General features: G+C 38.5%; 1 protein-coding gene across 1 annotated transcript; it reads left to right on the plus strand.

The window, feature by feature from the left end:
• Positions 1 to 4,080: 4,080 nt before the first annotated feature.
• On the plus strand, positions 4,081 to 20,258 carry NMU (neuromedin U; the record flags this gene model as incomplete). Its single annotated transcript, XM_082759579.1, has 10 exons — positions 4,081 to 4,258; positions 6,905 to 6,963; positions 10,687 to 10,734; positions 10,830 to 10,889; positions 11,644 to 11,673; positions 11,780 to 11,830; positions 13,869 to 13,943; positions 18,890 to 18,943; positions 19,579 to 19,618; positions 20,170 to 20,258. The coding sequence occupies 9 exons, from the start codon at positions 4,081 to 4,083 to the stop codon at positions 19,612 to 19,614; spliced, it is 591 nt and encodes a 196-aa protein (XP_082615705.1). The 3' UTR covers positions 19,615 to 19,618; positions 20,170 to 20,258.
• Between the last annotated feature and the right edge of the window lie 1,596 nt (positions 20,259 to 21,854).

Raw genomic sequence — 21,854 nt, forward strand, 5'->3', positions numbered from 1 at the left:
TTCCTTCCTTCCTTCCTTCCTTCCTTCCTTCCTTCCTTCCTTCCTTCCTTCCTTCCTTCCTTCCTTCCTTCTTTCTTTTTCTTTCTTTCTTTCTTTCTTTCTTTCTCTCTCTCTCTCTCTCTCTCTCTCTCTCTCTCTCTCTCTCTCCCTGCCTGTTGCTGCATAGTTACAATGCGGGAAGCATAGGTACAATTTTTGAAAGATTACAATATTTTTGCTGAATTTAGACACCGTAACTTTCCTTTAGTCATTAAAGAGCTCAACAATATATCTTTTATGGAAGAGCAGTTTATACCAAACAGGCTGGGTCTTCTGAAGACAGCCCTGAACATTTGCTGCAAGCATTCCTATCACTCTTTCCTAATGTAGTCCTCTCCTAGCCCAGGGGCTGGGGTCTCTCTCTTCATCTCCAGCAATCCAGACAAGTTATCCTCAATAGTTCATTATAGACTCCTAAGGCCATTGAAATGTTACTTACTCATAAGGGAAGAGCTGAGAAATTATCTTGGCTAAAATAAGAAAAGAATATTCTGAGAAAATACAGGCCCTTGTACACTTTATATGGCTTGGTGGTGGTTGTTTGTCTCCTATTTGTAGGGAGATAGCTCTAAATACTTCTATGAAGTGAAAGTCTTTTGGGGTTAATTCAATACAGCCATGAAAGCCTATTCAGGGAGGCTGATTCTTGAACTGAGTCCCTAGAGACTTTACTTCATGGGTCTTTTTTCCAGGACAAGCTTCCTGTGCAATATTAGTAAATAATGAAGAGAATGCCTTGAAGAAGTGCAATACCTAAGCAGGCATTAATTGATGATTGAGACTTGCCTCCACAAAGTTTAATTCTCTGGAGCTTAAACAAGAAGGAAAGCCAAGTATGCACCTTTTTCATTGTAGAGAAGAAGGAAGATATTAATGGGCCTACCTGGACTTGTGAGAGACATCAGTACATGTCAGCACACACTGACCTGCTTCAAGCAGTCTCCAGAAAGTTTTGAATATTTTGTTGAAAAAAGTGCAGTACAAACCAAAACTCTCTTGGTGCTTAAGTTCAGGTGCAAATGGAATGATTTTTCTTTATTTTTTAAGAAATTAAAGTCACAGAAAAAACAGCATGCACTGACCTCTTCTCAGGCTTTGTGCATGTGCCCAGCAAGGGAGTGGATTCAGTGACGTGCCTCCTGACCTTGATTTCTCTGAAGACGGAGAAGATGGTGGTTTCACATGCTCAGCTGTTTGATTTCCTTTCCACTAGCCATAATTAACATTTATTCAAGCACCATTAGGAAGAAAATAAATATTTCAAAGCAGCTAATTACAGCATCCAAAACATCCTCCAAGCTATTCTTTTAATGAGGATGTGCTTTGTTCCTGCAATAGTGTAATATTAATTTCATCAAGCAATTAAACAAACCAAAAACAGATACAATGCAGAAAGGCGTATTTTTTTCTCCTGTTTACAAGAATGCTCACTTGCATTTCAATGAGTTACTTGTGTAAAGTCAATCATCATAAGCTGTGTAAACCTCACATAAATTGAGATCCAAGCTTGGAGAACTTGCTTTGATCAAATTTGTAAAGATTTCAGTAGAAATTTTGTCTGGATATAAACTTGGGCTTAATGCAAATGTGCTCTTTTGTTGAAGTGCATTAATCTGTACTTTTAACAAATGATTAGTTATGTTTACTTTACCCATACACGAGGAAATGCAAAAAGTAAAAGTAAAAAGGCATAATCTAAAATGAAAAGCAGTTCAGACTGGGTTGAAAGTACTGGAAGAAGCCAGCCTGCTGGAGTTCAGCTAATGTAACTCAGGGCACAAAGAGGATGACATGTTTAATGGTTGCTGCTTTTGCTCAACAGCAGCAATCAGTTGAAAATAAAATTCATGTTGCAGGTGAAAGATGATGGAACAATACAAATCAAAGCACAGAGAGAAGTATTAGACGGTTATTTTCTGGTAAATGGTTAACCAGAATTCATCTACCTGGAAGTTTTTCTCATTATCTTCAAAATCTGTTTTAATGTGTTCAAGCAAGTGGATTCAGCAAAATATTTCAGTCTGCAATATTGAAATAGATATCATATAAATTCAATTTCTGCGCTAATCTGAACTCCTTCAGCTGAAAATAATGTTTAATTCAAGAGGTATCATTTTTTTCACTATACAGGAAACATTCTGTGCACCACTCAACAGGGGAAGAATTTTTACAGGTATTTAACTTTCAAATTTATAAAATACTGTAATTTATTTTGCCACACAACCTATTAAATATTTAACAACAAGGTATTAATTAACAAAATTTACAACATATTAAATCCTTCTATAGGCCAAGGCTTGGGACACTGATTTGTATTTGAATCAAGATAGATTAGGGAGATATTTTTCAGCACTGGCGTCTTCCAATTTATGATAATGTCTTCTAAATAAATATATTCTGTTTTTATTAACAGACAACAGAACCAAATGCAGCTCCTTGTTTTGGATTGTTTTAAAACAACTCATTTAATTAGGTAGATACAAATACAGTAATAAATACAAAATATGTACATCTTTAATGTTTGTACTGTTCTATCTGGTGACTGGCTTTCCACTGGCACAAGGATTAACTCTGTACCCAGCCATATTAAGGAAAGCTTTGCTATTAAATCTGATAGAGAAGATCCTTCTATTACTGAGAGAATTTCATAGCATCCTTGCGTGCTGGCTGGCAAAGCTTGTGAACTTTTGATGGCATGTCAAAGCGTGCCTGGTGGCAGAGCAAAATTTGTAGCACATATGACTGATAAGAGCAAAGGCAAAGAGCAAGCACAAATCTATTGTTATAAATCAAAGTTGTCTTTTGTTTTGCAGTAGCATCCACTGCTCTTATCAGGCAGGTTTTTGTTTGTTTGTTTGTTTGTTTTCCACCACCCACCATTCACTCCAGATCAAAACCCACCAAGATGGTCAAAAAGCAATTCATGTTGCTTTGGGAAGATAACAGTCCCTAATATTACACCAATGTCTCATTGCTGGACCATTGTGTAGTGTTTCCTTTGCAAGTCCAGCCAAGCAAATAATATGAGAGAGTGGAAAAACAAAAACAAAAACAAAAACTGGGAAACGGATTGTAAAGCTAGACTGTGACTTGTGAGATGCTGCCCCAAAATACACATTTGGAGAAAGCCAGCCCCTGCTGCTTGGCTGGCTATGAGGGGCCACAGGTCTGCTAAGCCCTGTACTAAGATTTAATGCCCAAATGCCACCATATTACTGAGTTCTGCCTCATGGTGTAGCACTGTGTGTGTGTTTGTTCTCTCCTGTGTCCTAGGGGCCATTCAGTTTCAAGTTATGAAGCTGGTTTCCATGCTGACAACCTGTTTTGAGTTGCAACCAGCTTCCTCAACCGAAATACTGGAGATGAAAAGCACCAGCACTGCTCTCTTTTCAGCATAATCTCTCTTCCCATTTGTATGATTTGCAATTCTGCTATGAAACCTGTATACATGGGGAAGAAGAGGTGGCCACAGCTCACACCCGTGTTTCACCAAGTGGCTTCCTCGCAAACTGGGCTTGTCCTTCTCTCGATCAGAGGGTGCCCACACCTTTCCAGCCACCAGGTGGTATGTCCCAGTGTTAAATTGTGCCCCTTCTCCCCAGCACACTGGGGTTGGGCTGTCCCCAAAAGCCCACCTTCACCACCCCAAGCCATCATCTTCAACTTCCAAGTGTGGTGAGGGGGCAGCGGCCATTTTGTGCTCCATCACGAGGCTGCCAACACAGCTGGGGGGCTTTTTTAAGGCATAGATGTTTCTCTAAGAGGGAGGTCATGAAGAGAGGCCCTAGAGGCTGCCCAGCCCCGTGTCTGGAAGCCAAACAGGGCCATGCCCCCTTTGCAGCAGGTTTGGGAACAGATCTGCCCCCGAGGTGGGAGCGGGGCTGAGTCACCGGCGGAGATGAGGAGGGTCTGGGCCTGGGTGGGTGGGTGGCGGGGAGATGGGCAGGGGTGGGCAGGGCGGGTGACGTGTCCTCCGTGAGTCAAGCTGATGCTGGTCCACGTGTCAGGGAGACTTAAAAAGTTTGGGAAGGGAGCGAGGGCATGGCCAGCCGGCGGGGAGGCAGAGCAGGGGGCACCACGGTCATGGGACAGCTCTGCCACCAGCAGCCCCCCACGGCCACCCTGCCACGCAGCCCGGGGAGCAGCGGGGGGCTGCCAGGGTCCCCGCTGCTCCTGCTCCTCCTCCTCCTCCTCGCCTCCTCCATGTGTGCTTGCAAAGGTGAGGAGCATCCCCCTGCAGCCCCTTCCTGCACGGCCACTACTGTAAATTGGGGGGCTGGAAGGGTGACCCCATCATTGCAAGGGGGCTGAGAAATCCCAGCCCAACAAAATCCCTGCGGTGCTCTGCTTGGCTGCGGAGCCGGGGTGGGATCGGATGCTGCCGTGAGAGATGCGGAGATGCTCGGGAGACAGCAGGCTGGGAGGGTAAGGGGGTTAGGGCTGGGAAGGGGGGGCTCATCTCAGCACATTTTGGGGTGGGGAGGTGGGGTGCACCTTCCCCTACCCCAGCAGGATTGCCCCGTCCTGCCCAAACCGTGCTCCGGCAGCTGGGGGAAGTGGCTTTTGTTCCAAGCGGAGTCACTAAAGGGTTAAGCGGGGAAGGACAGAGTTGGCAGGCTGCTTTAGACACAGAGCCTGATTACCTTTGATTTAATTGGGAATGCTGAGTTACACCTGAAAGTTGCTATTTTTGTAGGAGGGAGTGCTTTGTGAAGACAGCCAAAGGCACCGTATTTCCAATTGTATTTTCCCACTCCAGCTGCATTAAATCCTTGCACCCTGCGAAGCAGCACAGCACAGCAAGCTGCTGTGCAATGAGCAGTTCTGCTTTGCGTGTATTATGAGTGAGTGAGTTACTTTCATCGGGAGCTTTTGTTCTAATTTTTTTATATTTTCCTTAATATCAAGAAGCAAAGAAATCTAAGTAGAGCATACTGCATGCTGTGTTCAAAATATATTCTGGAGATGTGGAAGAGGGGAGGGAAGGAAAATGAAAGCAAAGAATGGCAGTGGCACACGGTATTTTAGCATCACTTGTATAGAAATGATAAGAATGAGCTTGGGTATGGAGAGCAGTGGTGGGGAGAGATGATTTAAGAGGTGGATTCCAGGTTGAAAAGTGACTGAAATTGGGCACCCGGCACTCTGCTGCCTTGCAAGAAGTTTGGTTTTTTGAAGCTGGCAATATTGAAGTGAACAGATATGTCAAGTGTTAATTTTATTGAAGGGCTTCCTCCTCTATGTTCCTTTTGAATAGGACTGCTTTCCTGGAGAGCACTCTTCCCCTCCATCATGGATATTTTGTGTGTCTTACTAAATAATATTGTATTTCCTTGTGTGTGCCATTGTGTGTGTGTGTAAATCAATGAATTCCCTCCAGGCTGAAGCAATATTCTGCATGGGGCGATGTGGGGATGATGCTTGGCACTGGAGGGGACATGGAGCTTGCTGTGAGCATGAAACACAGGGGATAGCACACAAAATAAGACTTTTGTGAATAAGTGCAGAAGGGCTCAAGAAACTTAAGAGCTGGTGAAATAATTGCATCTCCTCTGTTCAAAAGTTTATGCTCTGGGCAAAAAAAAAGCTCCACAAGTGTCATATTTAGGCTTCCTCACCTGCTGCTCCAGGCCTTACAGGCTGCTGGGTTTCTTCTGCTCCCCCCGGAAAGCCTTGGGAGCTAGGCAGGAGCTGTGAGGGGCAGGCAAAGATTTAAGTGTGGTGACATGAAGGGTTGCCCTGTTCCACTCCTGGCAATCCAGACACCAGCTCCAGGGAATACTCCACCATGATCATACTAACTTAGGAATAGAAAACAAAACAAAATTTTTCAAATAAGGGAGTTGTAGCACCTTTATTTATTTGTGTTTTTTGAGTTTTTCCTTGAACTAAAACAAACATCAAAAAAGCATTTTTTTTTTCACTGGACAGCAGTTTTCTTTTCATGTAAATCTTTCAGAGATTTCAAAAATATCTCACTCCTCCACAGGATGAAATCAAGACACCCTCTATAATTCTTTCTCTGAGGAGAACAAGCATCCATAATAATTAACCATCTTAAGTCTGTGCCAGTACCAAAATGTGGTTTTGGAATTTACCCTTTTATGCCTGGAAGTTACTCCTGTTGTTATTTGTGGTACTTCTAAAACAAGTGGGCATGATGAGCTTTCACATCCTGCTCACCTGGCCATTCTAGCTATGTCTAGCTTCAGCATTTTTGTGTTTAATTTGGTGCAATTCTTTGGAAAAAAAAATACTACTAATAAAAAGCAATCACAGTTAATAATAGACTGTCTGGGAGGTTATAAAAACTGTTCACCTGAGGTGTGGTAGAACAGTGTATAGAGCTGTCAGGCACGGGTCCTGGGCAGTAGCTTTAGGAGAAACTGGATGGCTGCTTGGGGTTCCCTTTCCAGCACCAGCCCCCCTCCTGGGTGAGATGGAGACTCTGGTAACACAATATAATTAGGATTATGCTGCCAGATAAAATTACAGTAAAATAATAACTAGATAAAATAATAACTTCCCGCACTGGCACTGCAGGTGAGCTGAGCCCTCAGGACACTCGAGGCTGTAGATGCCACAATGTGTTTTCCTAGCATTCAGGTCCTAGCGTTCAACAGCAGCCAGACAAATTTTTTTCCTGCTGCTAACCACTGAGAACAAACTAATGCCAGCCTGACTCGTGATGAAAACTGAGTGGCTTTCACACTGCTTATTCTCAGAGACATGAGTGTCTGTATTTTGGCTTTGCAGGTTCTGGGGACCCTGTCACCCTCAGAGTTTTTATTTACAGCACTGACATGGGATACTTACAAGATGAGCCCTACTGTACAGTATTGCTAAGCAGTGTTTGTGCTTCCAGGTGCACCGATGCCATCCCAAGCACTTGATGCAGATCAGGATTTGCAGCTGTGGAAGGAGGTGAGCATCGTGGGCAAGCTGGTTCAGCCATGCCTGGGAAAAACCCTTGGCTGTGGGGTGAAAGCTGGGAATGTCTGTGGCAATTTATTGCTACTAGAGCAGGGATACAAGATTAAAAAAAAAAAACTGTTCTAGTCCTTGCTATGGTCACACCTCACTCTCCACTGTTTCTTTAGCATGGAGTTCAGGTCCTTCTTCTTCCAGTCTTACTTCTCCTGTATAGACCTTGTCCCTGGAAGCAATACTGTGTCTTGCCTGGTATCTTTATAGTCTGTGCATGACAGGCAGTAGTTGTTTCAACTCATCCAATCCACCTCTTGCTTCTTCTGTCTGCACGCAGTGCTGGGACAATGCATTTAATCACATCCTAGCATGTTAATTTACTAGATGGAGGATAATATCCTGTTGCAGTTTGCCCCTTCAACATTTTATACCAATTACAACTCTAACTTCCATTCCCATCTTTGAACTTTGCATTTTTTTTAGCATTTTTTGCATTCTTGGATGTTACTTGTGTGTCAACATGGGCTTTTTTGTGCCCTTTTGGAACAGACAGGACAGCAGGGCATAACACAGAGAGGGTTCAGCCTGCGAGCTGCATGCCCTGGCATTGCTGTAATCTTCAAGCGTGCTGCTGACATTAATTTTGTACCTTCTGATAACATTAGAAAGCAAGTGACTCACCATGGGTGCAGATATACGGAGTAAATTTCTTCAAATTGAGGCCATTACAGAACACACTGCCTTTTTGTCAGCTCATTTTGGAAGTATTGACTCAAACACTGCCTTCTTCCTAGACTGGCACTTGAACAAGCCCTGGTGGTACTTTTGTCCTGGGATAAAGTGATCTCTTGGGAAGCAAGATCCTAATAGCTAGAAGGACTTTATGAGAATGAGTTGTTTAAATTCCAGATTAAATATATACTTTTTTATATATTTCTACATTTATTGCTAGGATTTGCTATTTATGATATCGGATTAACCCCTATGCTTACTGGAGGCAAAGGCAAGGTTCCTATTGATTTCAGTGAACAAAGAAGTATACATGAAATACTAAATTCTGTGCAAAATTATGTAACACAAACAGTATAAAACTCAATTCTATAACAGGAATAATACAGGACTGGAGAGGATCTAAGAACTAAAAAAAAGAGAATTTGATGTGTAGGTATATACCTGAAATCAGCCCGGCTACAAAACCATAATGGAGTTTCTTAGAGTGTTCTTCCCTGCTTGTTACTTTATTAGCTGATCACTCATGAGAAGCACTGCCTCAAAATTAAACAAGTATTTTCCAGGAATGGTTCTGAGTTTAGAAATATAGGACCTTTCTAACATCCTTTCATTTCTTTATGTTATTTAACCAACCCCAAATAACTGGCAGGCTCCCACCCTCAGGCCACACTTCTGAGGAAGGAGAGAAAATTACTGAAAAGAAGCATCAAGGACCATAGGAATTATTAAATTAAAAAAAAAAAAAAAAAGATAAAACACTTTTTTTTTTTTTTAATTCTTTCTTTCAATTTTGAAAAGGAGGAATCAACAGAAACTGTGGGTTTTCTCTGGTCCTTGCTTTTTCCATGCAGATTTTAGCTGAGAGATGCATTGCTTTGGACTGTGTTGAACACAAAGTAGTCTTTGGTTTGTCCTGCCGTCGAAATACAGTAGATCTCTACTTGACACCTCAAACCAAAAACCAAGCAGATAAGCCAACAAATAAACAACCACAAGAAACAGGACATTTTTAAAATAGGTTTCCAAAATGACTTAAGCTTGGTTTAGGTCATTCACTGCTAATTTCTATCTCTACATTTTCTTACCCTGAAAGTGGTGAAGCTGAACAAATATACGCGGAGACAATCATCTGCAAGATGAAGGGAAAAGAGAGCAGGGAGGTTGTGTTACCAACAAAAACTATTTGAGGGGGGATCTTGTGAGCTATTAGCTTTCCCACTATCTCTGCTAATGCTTTCTCATAGGTTGTCTCTAGAGAAATGAATCATCCCTTGTCTTGGAGTACTCAGATATGCATTATTTGTTTATTGCTTTTTTCAGTTAATGTTTTCTTCACTAAAGACTGCTGTTTAGGGCTTTGTACCTATAATAAAATCATAAGACCCGTTGCATTGCCCACTCTTTATTTTAAAACCAAGCATTTTGATGCAGTCTGTGAACATAATAATGATTGGCAAAGCTTTTTGGCACCTAGAATAACAGCATCAAGTATTCAGTGGAAAAAAACCTGGCGCATATCAGTGCAGCTTGCAGTTGATACAATTTAAAAGTTAAGCCTCTTTTTTTCATTATTATTAAACTGTGCAACTTCTGTTGGAGCACTGGAGATTTTTCCTTTTCCTTACAGAATACTTTGAGCTCTCAGCACTTGTAAAATTACTTCCATGAATTCAGATGTCCTTTATCCACTTCTCCCTACCTGATCAATACTTCCATCAAAAATGGTTCAGTACTGTAAGACTCTTTCATCTTGGAAGAGAGACAATAGAAATAAGGTATGACTGTCCATACAATGTCATGAACAGTAAGGAGAGGATGGCTAAGAATCACTTATTTGTTACTTCTTCCAAGACAAGATCATGATAGCACTGAATGAAGATAGCTTTGGAAGGACTGATCGAGACAAACAAAAATGTTATTTCATGTGGTGTTCAGGAAACCCTTACCACAGGTTGTTGTGGGTGCTAAAAGCTTACAGCGTGTCACACAGAGACTATTCAAAGTCACTGAACAGAAATCCTCTGAGCTTCAGGAGAAACGGTCTACTTCCAACTCAAAGTATTTGCACTACAGTTTTGCTGGTGGTTGGAGAGCACGGGCCTTATTAAACCGTGGTTTTCTTCTTAGATTCTCTCCCAGGTGCTGACTGGCTTTTTTTAAGAGATAAGCCACACAGCTAAACAGACAGGGGCTTCTTGGTTTGGTCTGTGGATTTTTTTATTATTATTATTTGTGTCTACTTGTGTGTCTACACACCTCATGTTCCTCTCTTTGATGATGGGTCTAAACTTAATGACAACAGCTTCTTCAACAGCACACTTTGAGTTTAGATCCCTTGAACTATATCAAATGTGTTTCTTACTAGCATTGTAATTTGGGAACCATCTCCTCTAAACAAAATATTGTAAGGCCCCTCATGTGCCAAAGAAATCAGTGCAAACCTCAGATATTGTCTGCTGGGTGACTCACACAAATTGAGTAGCATGCATAAGATGTGCTGGCACATATCATAATCACTCAAGAGATGCGTGGGTCATACACCTGCAGGGATGCTCGAATACAATTTGCAGAGTAGTGTTTGAGGACGGTGTATTGGATCACTTGCTTTAGTTTTATCATTTTCTTTGCAGTTTTGTGTAATCCAAAGATTGTATAGAAGGTATCTATGTTCATAGCCCATGCCCCAGATGCTTACAATCATCATTTAAAATATGACTTAGTTAGAGACAATTTCAATTAGCAGGGGTATGAATGGTATAAGAGAATAAAGGACACGTATATGTGGTTGTTGAGATCAAGCATATATAAATTTGCTTTCTTTTTTCCCCCTTGCATTCAAAATATTTCATGAATGCTCCTATAATCATTCCTTCTAGTGGAAAAGCTTGACATGCCCCTGGCTGCACCAAACTAGTTTTGAGAATATAGATATTTAACTTGTTTATATTAATCTGCAGTTTTAAAAAAGGATTGTGTCAACTTTTACAGATAGACGATGCATGTTCTACCTACCTGTCCACAGATTCTCAGCCTCAGGTGAGTCAGACAGAGGTTTCTTCACTGTTTATGATGTTTATCATATGCAGTAGGATTGGTAGTTTGATACTGAGTTCCTATTTTCTTTTCATTAGGTGTCCAGTGCACTGGAAGAACTTTGTTTTTTGGTCATGGGATTTCTCCAGAAACCGCAGGTAACACACATGAAAGGCTCCTTAGCATTTCTGAAGCCTGATGTCTCCATGTGCCAGTGCCTACAGTGAATTCTGAGGACCCAGTACCTGAAGTGCCCAGCAGTGCTGGAAGTAGTATGGCAGTTCTTACTCTGAAAAAAGGAGCATCCACTAACCCCTTCAATTCTTCTAGTAGAAATAACCAATGCTCTCTGCCAGGTTTCAAAAGAGTAGTTATGTTGATAAGCAAAGACCTAGTATATATGTGTCAAGGAAGAACAATATTTCAATCCAGTATTGAAGTTTAAAATGTAATTTCAGCCCAGAGCAGAGGAACCCAAGGGGAGGCCTCATGGCGGCCTGCAGCTCCCTCACGAGGGGAACGGAGGGGCAGGCGCTGAGCTCTGCTCTCTGGGGACAGCAACAGGACCCGAGGGGGTGGCATGGAGCTGGGACAGGGGAGGGTCAGGCTGGGGGTTAGGGAAAGGTTCTGCACCCAGAGGGTGGTCGGGCACTGGGACAGGCTCCCCAGGGCAACAGTCACAGCACCAAGCCTGATGGAGTTCAAGAAGCATTTGGACAACACACTCAGACACAGGGTCTGAACTTTAGGTGGTCCTGTGTGGAGCCAGGAATTGGACTTGGTCTTTCCAATGTGATCTCTTACAGCTCAGGTTCTGCTATGATTCTATGAATTAAAACTGTCCAATATATATATATGTACATACATATATTTAATAAATAAAAGCCTCTCTACTGATTATTATTCCCACAGGGTTTAGATGAAAAAGACAACACCAAAAGGGTAAGATTTCTAAGTCTGTTTTATGATCACTTTAAAATTGTCAAGAAAATCCTAACTCCCTTGCCTTGTTTTGTAGTAAAACCCCACTTTTAATTTTTTTGAACAGTTCTTATTTCATTATTCTAAGACTCATGACTCAGGCAACTCAGACATCATGGTAAGTGGCATAGCACCTCCTTGTGAATACATGTGTGCCTGTCCATAGAAACAAGATGTTCCTTTCTGCAGTAATCTCTCCATCTGTGAAGCTTGGCACTTGGTGTTTCATGTTTAAAATACAGAATGTGTTTTAATAACATGGAGAGGATCATCAATGATGTAAAAGTGTGGAAATGGAAAACAACATTTAGGGAATCCCAACTGCATCTTAGTCTCGTAGTTTCAACATTAAAGAATAAGATCAAATTCTTGCTTCTAGAACATTACATATGCAGTGAAACAATGCTGATTTACAGAAGTTGAGAACATGACCCTAAATATTTAAAGCTCTTAGTGCATCTTTATTAATTCTTAATTAAATGGTATGTTTCTATTTGTGCATGTCACAAATATAAGGCAAAAGAGATCATTCAGACTTTGGAGTATATTATAAATGAGAAATATCATTTTAAAAAGAGACTAGTATTATTGTTATAAAAATATTCTAATAGCCAACAAATAAACTATGTGTGATCCACCCTTGCTTTTAAAGTGAAGACATAATCTGCTATGTCTGTGCATCTATTTTTTTTTTCTGTGTACCACAGAACTTGAGAAAGTTAAACATGTTCATGTCTTCTCATTTCTTAACAGTCATTTTTATATGTTTATGTCCATTACTGCCTTGTTGCTTAAATTTCTTCAGAAATAAGCTCTATATTCCTTAGAAAGTGATACTGTTTTCTAGGCCTCCTGAGAATACTGCTGATGTTGCAGTCAATATTTTCACAATAGAGTTGCTCTGGAGATTTTCATGACAATCAGGGCACAGGGAAATTAGCTATTTCTGCTGCTGCTTCTGCTTAAGAGGTTACTGCAGTGCCTTCTTCCCCATCCTGAAGACCTTTGCCTCTGCCTGCCCACAGAGATTACTGCTTTCTCACTTCTGGTTTAGATATTCATTTGGTTGTCTTCTAGCCCATTTCTCAGAGACAGTAAATTATATGAGCTAAATATTTTTTTGGCTTCATTAATCTCTCTCCACTAACTGCAAGACAGAGCCCAGGTGTCCAGGTGGGATGCTCTTTAACTCCTCCACTCATGTCAGACTTTTACTTTAGATATTATGGTTCTTCATTGAATACCTTAGGCAGACAGTGCAAAATTGACTCCAAGTAGGCAAGAAATTTTACCTATTAAAAATGTTATCACTTCAGTAATTCTACTTATTCTGTAAATTACATTTCTCTTTGCTGCATTACTTTTCTAAGAAGTATTGTATCAAAAATACATCATCTTTTAATTATGTTTGTAAGTAATTCACATGAGTTGAAGGTTTGACTTAGTTTATGGCATATAGGTTTTTCTACTTTCTCTCTCACTGTGGGCCTCTCTCTACAGGCCCACAAGGTTCTGTTTTGCTAGTCACTGCCTGGGGCAATACACACAATGCTGATGCACTTATCCAGGCTGTGTGTGAGCATACAAAGTCTTGTCAAGCATAAGGAATTTCAGGATTAGAGTTTGTTAGGGAGAGTGACTGGTGCCATGGTTACAAATTTTACTTCAGGTTGGATCCCTCCTTTGAACTGTTTTCCAGTTAAAAAAAAAAATAAAATCTTCTTTAAGTGTAAAGTAAAATGAACTTTTCAGTACAATGAAGATTAAAGATGTTACCTTCCATAGCAGATGATCACAGTCAGTAAGTGTAGCGTATGGGAATGTTCTCTGTGCCACATGCAGAGGATGATCAAGGTCTGAACAATTGCAGTTACCTGGGTAGGAGGACTGTAAAAAGTTCTTTCAGTGAGTAAAAGTGAGGATGCGTATCTTGTTCCTCCATCACTGTGCGAGCCACATTTGTATTGTAAATATAAATGTTGGTATCAGTTTATTGTCAATTCAGAATGTTCAGAAACAAGTTTCTCAATTAACATCTTTAGTCCTTTCTTGGTACATGATTGGTCTATCAGCCAATACTGCAGGAATAAACATTTTTTGCATCATGAGGTCAGAATTTCATTGTTGCTCATGTGTCTGTGTTCGTGTCCTCTCAGTCCTCTGTCCTGCATCCTTTGCTGCAACTCGTTCCCCAGCTTAATGAGAGAAGACTGAAGAGACACAAAGTGGACGTATGTAATATTAAACTCTGCATGCTTGCATTCTCATGTTTGATGACTCATTAGCACATCTAAAATGTCCGTGTAGACATTTCTGCTCATGGCACTTTTATTTTCAAGGTTTAATGTCACACTGATGTGTTTTCATTGGAAATGTGCATTGTTTTTTCTATTCCTTAATGAATGAAAAATAATCCTGCTGATCTTTACCATTTGCAACTCTAAAGTAATACATGCTTAACATAGAACACTGGTAGAGCCTAGATATCAAAATGGACCTGGTACTTTCTTCAAAAAAAGAAAAATACTTTCAAATTGATCACTATCATTATATTGCAGTTGAATTATATTTTCGAGGGGTGGGTTCTTTTTTTCTCCCCAGATGGAATTCAAACCATATTTACTCCTTAAGCATGTTATTTATGACTTATAGCATGAAGACTTTCCAAGCAATTTATAGGCAATGTTACTATTCAATTTAAGGTGCAGATAAGAAAGTTCTTTCTTTGTTACAGTTTTTGCCCAGAGTGTTTTAGCTTTCTGAAGCAAAAGCTATAGAAATGAGCCCTTTGAGAATATAATGACATCTCTTTATATGGAGATTTTATTTCTATTTGTTCTTATCAACCTTTAAGGGATGTTAAATTACTATTTAATTATCTTATTACCTGATTTAGTATCTGCAGAAACAAAACGTAAGAAAAGAAATATATCTTCTCACTTTGAGTATCATAGATGGAGATAAACATTTGAAAACTTTTTTGTTTGTTTGTTTTGTTTTTTAAATAATAAAATAGGCATTAATCAGAGGGGCACAAAACTTGGAACATCTTTTATTTTGGAGTTTTCAGTTTGGGAATAAAGAATGAGCACTCGCCAGCTGTTTAGCAGATGTAAGAGCTTTGAATTTAAGGTATTCTTCTAAAACCATTAGGGTACACAATTTGAACCCTATTTTAAAAGGTGCAGAATAACTTTATACTGTCATGAAGACAGCTAAGTCACTCAGTGCTTTGTAAAGTCTGACCCTTTCATACGTATATATTATTGAGCCCTGGAGGCATTGTAAAACTTATTTTCCATAGAAAAGTACTGTGTTTGGGAGCAAAATTTTCCAATACACTGAAATAGTTTTTTTTTTGAAACCCATTGTTTCCAAAATATTATAAAATTTGGGTGTTTTTGCAGCAAATACACTTTCCAATTTCAAAAATCAAAAAGCAGAGGTATATTAATGCCCTTTGCATGGATGCAGCACCACATCATAGCATATGTGACAGCATTACTGTCATTATGTAAGAGTGGTAAAAGATATGTATGCATACAGAGCCATCTTTTACAGAAAATAGCTAACTTTTCTTCTTGTAAGTATGATTTCAGTTACTTAACACTCTCCCTGATTCCATCCTTTTCAGACTGAAAACAAAACAAACCAAACAACAACCAAAAAAATGCATCCTTCTCAGGTTTCTTTAACCCATGAAGTTCAACTAAGGCAGAATGGATTTTTGAAAAAAGAAAATCAACAGCAACAACAGCAAAACACCTTCATTATTTTAAAGGTTATATGGAGGAAAACTGTCACGGAAAAGAAAAAGGCAATACTAGAATTCATGCAGAGACTTATGCTTTCAGTATTGACACAGCAGCACAGAATGAAACCTCAGGAAAAGCCTTGACAGTGAAAAAGTGAAACTGTGAGCTGAGCTTTGAAGGGCCAAGGTTACTGGAAATAGAAGCTGGAAGGAAGGAAGGGAAATGTAGTCACGATTGGGATGGGCACAGACGCTTTAGGTCTCTTTGATGAGGAACCGGTAAGAAGAAGAATGGTTCTGGCTAGCAAGGACAGTGAAAACTAGTGGGCAGGGCAATAAAGAGGCACGCACAGTTGACCTTAAATCTGGCATTTCACAACTCCTGAGTGGTTGATTTAGGGTTTAAAGGGTATTAAAGGTTAAAAAGGTTTAAAGAGATAAAGAGCAGTTCCTGGTTTAAGGACAGTGAGTTATTTCAGAAATTCTTTATTCCACCTATTAAATGTTTCTGGTCTAGTCTGACCTCTGAAAGGAGAAATAGTCTTGTTTGATATTGCTCCGATTTTCTGGGTCCATCAAAGTTTTCCAGTCTTTGACTTGGGTCTCTGTTGATCTTATGTCTTAAGACATAAAAAAATTAATGAAATAAAAGCATTTCTTTAACACTCTAGAATATAACATGGAAAAAAAAAAAAAAGGTGTGGAAGTAATAAAAGTAGTAAATGAAATTCAAAGCTTAGACTAACTTTTATTTGATTGTAAATATAAGCCACTGTGGCGACAAGTAGATGTTTGATTTTTTTCAACAAGGTTAAATGCTTCTGCAATTTCTTTTCAACAAGATTAGGTGAATCATTGATTAAAAAATAGAAAGCCAAGAAACGGTGATACATGGCATGATAAAATTCCTTGATATTTTAAGTGTTTGATGCCAGAGTTTCAAGTGAAATAAAAATCTCTGTAATTGCTGCTCTTAGTCAGACTTTTCCCATTATCACATTGAGTGTTTTTTTTTTTCTTTTTTTTTTTCTTTTTTTTCTTTCATTATCTTCCTATGTGCAAGAACAGGACATAGCCCTCCTCAGTGGATGGCTGCATGCTCCGTAGTTGAATGTAGTTCTAGTTTTCCTCATGTGAGTGAGAAGGAACAGGGTAAATATTGAGCCAGAGGTCCTCATGAGCAATTACAGACAAGCTATAAAATAAAATAATAATTATAAAAGATCAAACATTAAATTTATATACTCAAATTTGTCTAGAAAAATAGCATAAGATGGATGTCCTTAACAGTGCAGTGCCCACACATATATCTAACTCACCAAACAGTAAAGGACAAAATCTTTGCAGTAAAAGGCAGGTAAAAATATGATCCAATTTATGAAGCAGCCCCTACTACTTTAATATGCGTAATATTCTTCCTGACTTCTAAATTTTAAATGGAGAGGAACTGTGTAAAAACTAGACTCATTTTTCTTATAATTTATGTCAGTCCAGTGACATAACCTGGCCACATATAAGAACTTTAAGAGTTGGCACATCTACTCATGAACCACTCTGCAAGGCTAAAATTGTTATGAAAAAAATTAACCCATTACTCATCTAATTGGAAAATACAGGTTGAAATTTACCTTCTGTGACAGCATTGACTTGAACTGCTGTTAGACCTTCATATTGGCAGAGAATATTCTTCTGTTTTTGTTTTCAAAATAACCATATATGCTAAATAAGACAAATAGTAAGGACAGCATAAATGAAAGAACACAGAATTACTATAGGTGAAAACAACCTGATGTTTAAATCCAATAAGGTCCTTTTGCTAGAATACTTTAATATCCTGAATTTGCTTCCATTGAGGATGGTGGCACAATTCATGGAAACAGAATGAATTCACTAATTAAAAGACAGCAACCTAAAAGTCATAGCATATTTGGCATACTCCAACATAGTTCAGCTTCTTCTGGGCAATTTCATTTTTAGTGGAGCGTTTCTCACCTGGGCTCAAATAAGAAACTGTAAGGGTATTTTTTCAAATAATAAGAACACAAGTAGAAAAATAATGAAATATAAACACTGTAAGACACTCCAAGTATCTGAAAAGACAGAATATAGCAATGTAGAAAGCTCCATTAACAGACAGTAAAATAAAATTTAAAATCCTGTAATATGTAATGGATTGTAGATCTGAGATGGGCATTTCAAACTCAGGTAACTCCAGAATGTGGTGGACAATATAAAAATCACACAGATGTTTTACACACAGCAAAGAAACTGTGTATAATGGCATACGTGATGAACGGAAGTCAAAATTAAAAGCAAGACTCAAAAATTACTTATAGTTTAAGCCCTGTTTCCTTTGAAAGTTTTCTTGGATTGAAGATATTTCTGTGTTTGGAAATGATGGGCGCCATCCTGTTTTACACAATTCTTACAGCATTAGAATAGAGCATGAAGTGAATTCTCCCTGTGACAACTCTGGTTATTATTATTACCACAGAGATTTCACATTTTTAAATTGAGAAACACTATCGTTGCTAAGAGAGCATACAGTAGATATATTCCATCTAGATTCTATGTTCTGCTAAGCACAAGATTTGAAGTATTTAATTTCTAAATTGGCCTGTGTCTCCCTCTACAGGACAGACATAGAGGATGAAAATTTTTAACATAGAGGATGAAAATTTTGTGATTAAGTTTATATCTTGTCTAATCATGAAGGTCTCATTAAAACAGATGGATACTTCATTCCCTTTACTTGCTACATTTAAACAGAATTTCTGTTTTCTTCACTGATCTTTTTTTGCTCCTTTTTGTGTAGATCAGCAGACAGTTTTTTCTCAGTGTGTGCAACATGAGTAAAATAGAATAGCATAAGCACTGGTCTTTTCTTTTAAAATAAATATTTCTCAGAGTCATTCTGAGAAGGGTGATCTGGATATATCTCTGGGATCAGTCTGCGATCTCATTCCTTGTCTGGAACCCATATATTTACAATTTTTTAAGCTTTACATTGTTGTTGTGCTGTGAGGTGCAAAGACCAACTCTATATGGAGACTCCATCACTATGGAGAACGGTTGTATTTGAGTGATGAAACCTGGAAAGTCAAAGACTGCTCATCATTACTAGTAGAATTCTAAAGCAATCTGAACTGATGCAAAACCTTAGGTGGATTTTGGCCCTCATTCATGTGTTTTATTCAGTTCCTACATGAAGATATGATCTTCCTTGTTACCCGAAGAAACATATATACCATATGGCTTAAGGGGGCAAGACTATATAGTAGTACCGAAGAGATTGCGTACGTACTTATGATAAGCATGGGGTCATTCACAAGACTAGATATGATTTAGAATACTCTCTCTCTCTCTCTCTCTCTCTCTATATATATATATATATATATTTTTTTTTTTTTTATTTTTTTTCAGGAGGACCTTCAAGGAGCTGGAGGAATTCAAAGCAGAGGCTACTTTTTCTTCAGGGTATGGTTTATTCTGCTTTTTATTTTTATTTATTTTTTTTTTTCCCCCAGGCTGAGTGTTACCCCCAAAAAAGTAGAGAAAACAGTAAAGTAGAGTAAGAATTGTTCTTACTTTTTTTGTAAGAGCTTCTCTCTGTAAGCAATTCCACTAGAATTGTTTGTTTTCTTTGTAAATGATGAGAAATACTCAACCAATGACTTCAGGTACGTTTTGTATAGCACAGAATCTGTCGTTGCAAAGTAATCAGAATAGCTGAGCTAGTTTGGGACTTCTTGGTGAAACTGAAGTATCAAAAATATATTAAAAATCAAAAGAGATTAACTACTGATACTTTTTTTGCTGTGGTAAATATTAACTGTCTTGGAAAACAAGTATTGCCTCTAATAGATCCATAGGAGGATCTTAACGTATTGAACTAATATTCTAAGATATATCAAAATAAAAATTTCTAAAGTATTTAAAAATTGATTTTTTAGAAGTAAGAGTGCATAACTACTGTACTAAACTGATGAAGATTTACAGTCTTCCCTGATAATGTAGGGCTTGAAATAAGGTTAGACATACCAAGTTCTATGGGGCTTTGCTACTGAAACCACTCAGCTTTATGCAGTGCTTATTGGATATTTGTCTTTCAGCCACGCAACGGAAAGAGATCAGTGGATTTTCGCTAAGGAGGTATTTATTTAATGCTTTTAATCATGACCTATACTGAAATTACATTATTCTTATACAAATATTCCATGGTACTTATGTTTAGAAGTAGATTTCTGGAGACAAACTTCTAACAGATGTGCTAAACTCACTTGTCTTTGTCTAAAGTGAGTAGAAGCTATAGCTACTCAGTTCCTAGAACAGAGAACACAGAGGGGTTTTGGGCAGCAAGAAAGGGAAAAGATCCCAGATTTGTAGACAGTTTGGAAAGTTACCAATGATGATAGGTGTACATCAGGAAAAACTGATTCAACCTCCTGCCAAATACATACTGAGAAGTAAGCTGATGACCTGGTGATAAACCTACTGTTCTTACACAGAAGAACTGCTCTCACATTGAAATTAGCGAACTTCAGGACTTAATTTCAAATCATGCAACTCTTTGGACAGAAAAAATAATAAATCTGTGCCAATATTATGATATTCTGTTTTGTAACATAGCTTACACCTCTGTCATATTTTAAGTATTTTGTGCAATACCATACCAACAGCTAAAACTTTTTCTTATTTTGCAGGATTTTAGACTCCTGACCTAGAACTTATGCTGCAGGAATGCCTGGGCATGGTGTTTTCCTTACAAAAATAGTTCCTTACTAATGTACAATTAAAAATCACTACAATGTAAATGTTCTTACATTAGATTCAGTAAAAAATTAAAATGTTTCTTTACTTCCTTGATTACATTAAAAGCATATCAAAATTATTTGTTTCTTAGTGTTATGTTTATAACTGTGTGTAATGAAACTGTAAAATATCTCAATGTATGCATGCAACTGACATTGCCTCTAACAACATTGCTTTGTATGTTTATTTGCCTTTATAAATAAAGGCCCTGAAAGAATTGTTTTAATGAGAATGTTTTCATTGTAGACTATTGCTTTTTTTCAGAATATTTTGCAAGTGGCTTGTGTAGTCTTTAGAATTACAGATTAATTTATTCTCTTGTGTTGTATTTGAGAGGTCCTTTTTTTATAATTATGCACACTTATGTAGCCAAAGTGTTACATTTGCATATAATTGTTCTCACATTTATTGGAAACACATTCTTTCATTATCTTAATATGAGTAAGCTTGGTCATACAAAAAAAGACATACACTGAAGCCAAGCTTTCATTCACCTACTTGATAAAATACTACAGTAAGTGTAGTTCATGTGTTATACTTTTCCCTGCTGTAACAGCAAATAATACCACATCACAACAAAATTGAGGGAGCAGAGAATGAAAATCTAGGAGAAAATGCTACACTTCAAAAACAAACAAACAAACAAAAAAAAATCAGCAAAAAAAATCTACGCAGATAGAAACTTTTCATAAGTGGTTTCTATAAAAGCCAAACAAAAAGTGTGGTTTGCTTTTCTAGATGATGTCCTCTGCCCCTGCACTTCCTTCATGATTGCCAGTGGACTTCTGGTAGCCTGTAGAGCCAAGATAAGTGGTCTACAGGTGGTCTACTGAATAACACTGATGATAAAAGTGTCTGGCAGATCAGAGCATGTCTTAAAGGTAATAGTGCTGAAGTTAGCTGAAAAAAAATGAGAATCTCTATTCTCTTAACTAAAGGTAGCTGAATAAATGGTATGGTTTGAAGAAATATCTCAACTTTAACTCAACTAAAATAAACGTTTTTTCCTTTTTTTTTTTTTTTTTTTTTTTTTTGACCTATTAAAAACACTGATACACTATGCCTCTGATTCAGAAGACTTAATTGCATTACTTGCGTTCTTCCAGATTTAAGATCTGTCTGAAAACTCAGCTGGCTCTGATGTAGTCTTAAAGAAGTTCTAGTCAGAAGAGTAAGTTAGCCTCACAGTCTTTCCAGCTTCTTGTTCTGAGTTTGCTTTCACACCAGAGTTGTGATGAAATATTTGAGGATACAATTATATTGACAGTAACTAATACTCCAGTGTAGAAATGGATTGTTGTTTTTAATACAGTACCAGCTGGCCACAGTTTGAAGTGACCTCAGCCCTTGAGCTTGCAAGCATGGGTGCGCAGTTGGGACAGCTTTTGTGAACTGAGGATCCAGCTTTGTACCAGCTGCCTGCTGTGAAGATGTATTGAAGCTGGGTCATCTTTAAACCGCGCTTCAAGATCTCTTCTACAAGGACGAGGGGTAGCTGGGGTGGGAAGGCTGCCTCATGGGTTGTAGGTCCTGCCTGTCATGGTGGGCAGCACCGAGCCAGCAGTAGGCACCATGT

The sequence above is a fragment of the Aythya marila genome (genome assembly GCF_965140915.1).
Source record: "Aythya marila genome assembly, chromosome: 4".
NCBI classification, from domain to species: domain Eukaryota; kingdom Metazoa; phylum Chordata; class Aves; order Anseriformes; family Anatidae; genus Aythya; species Aythya marila.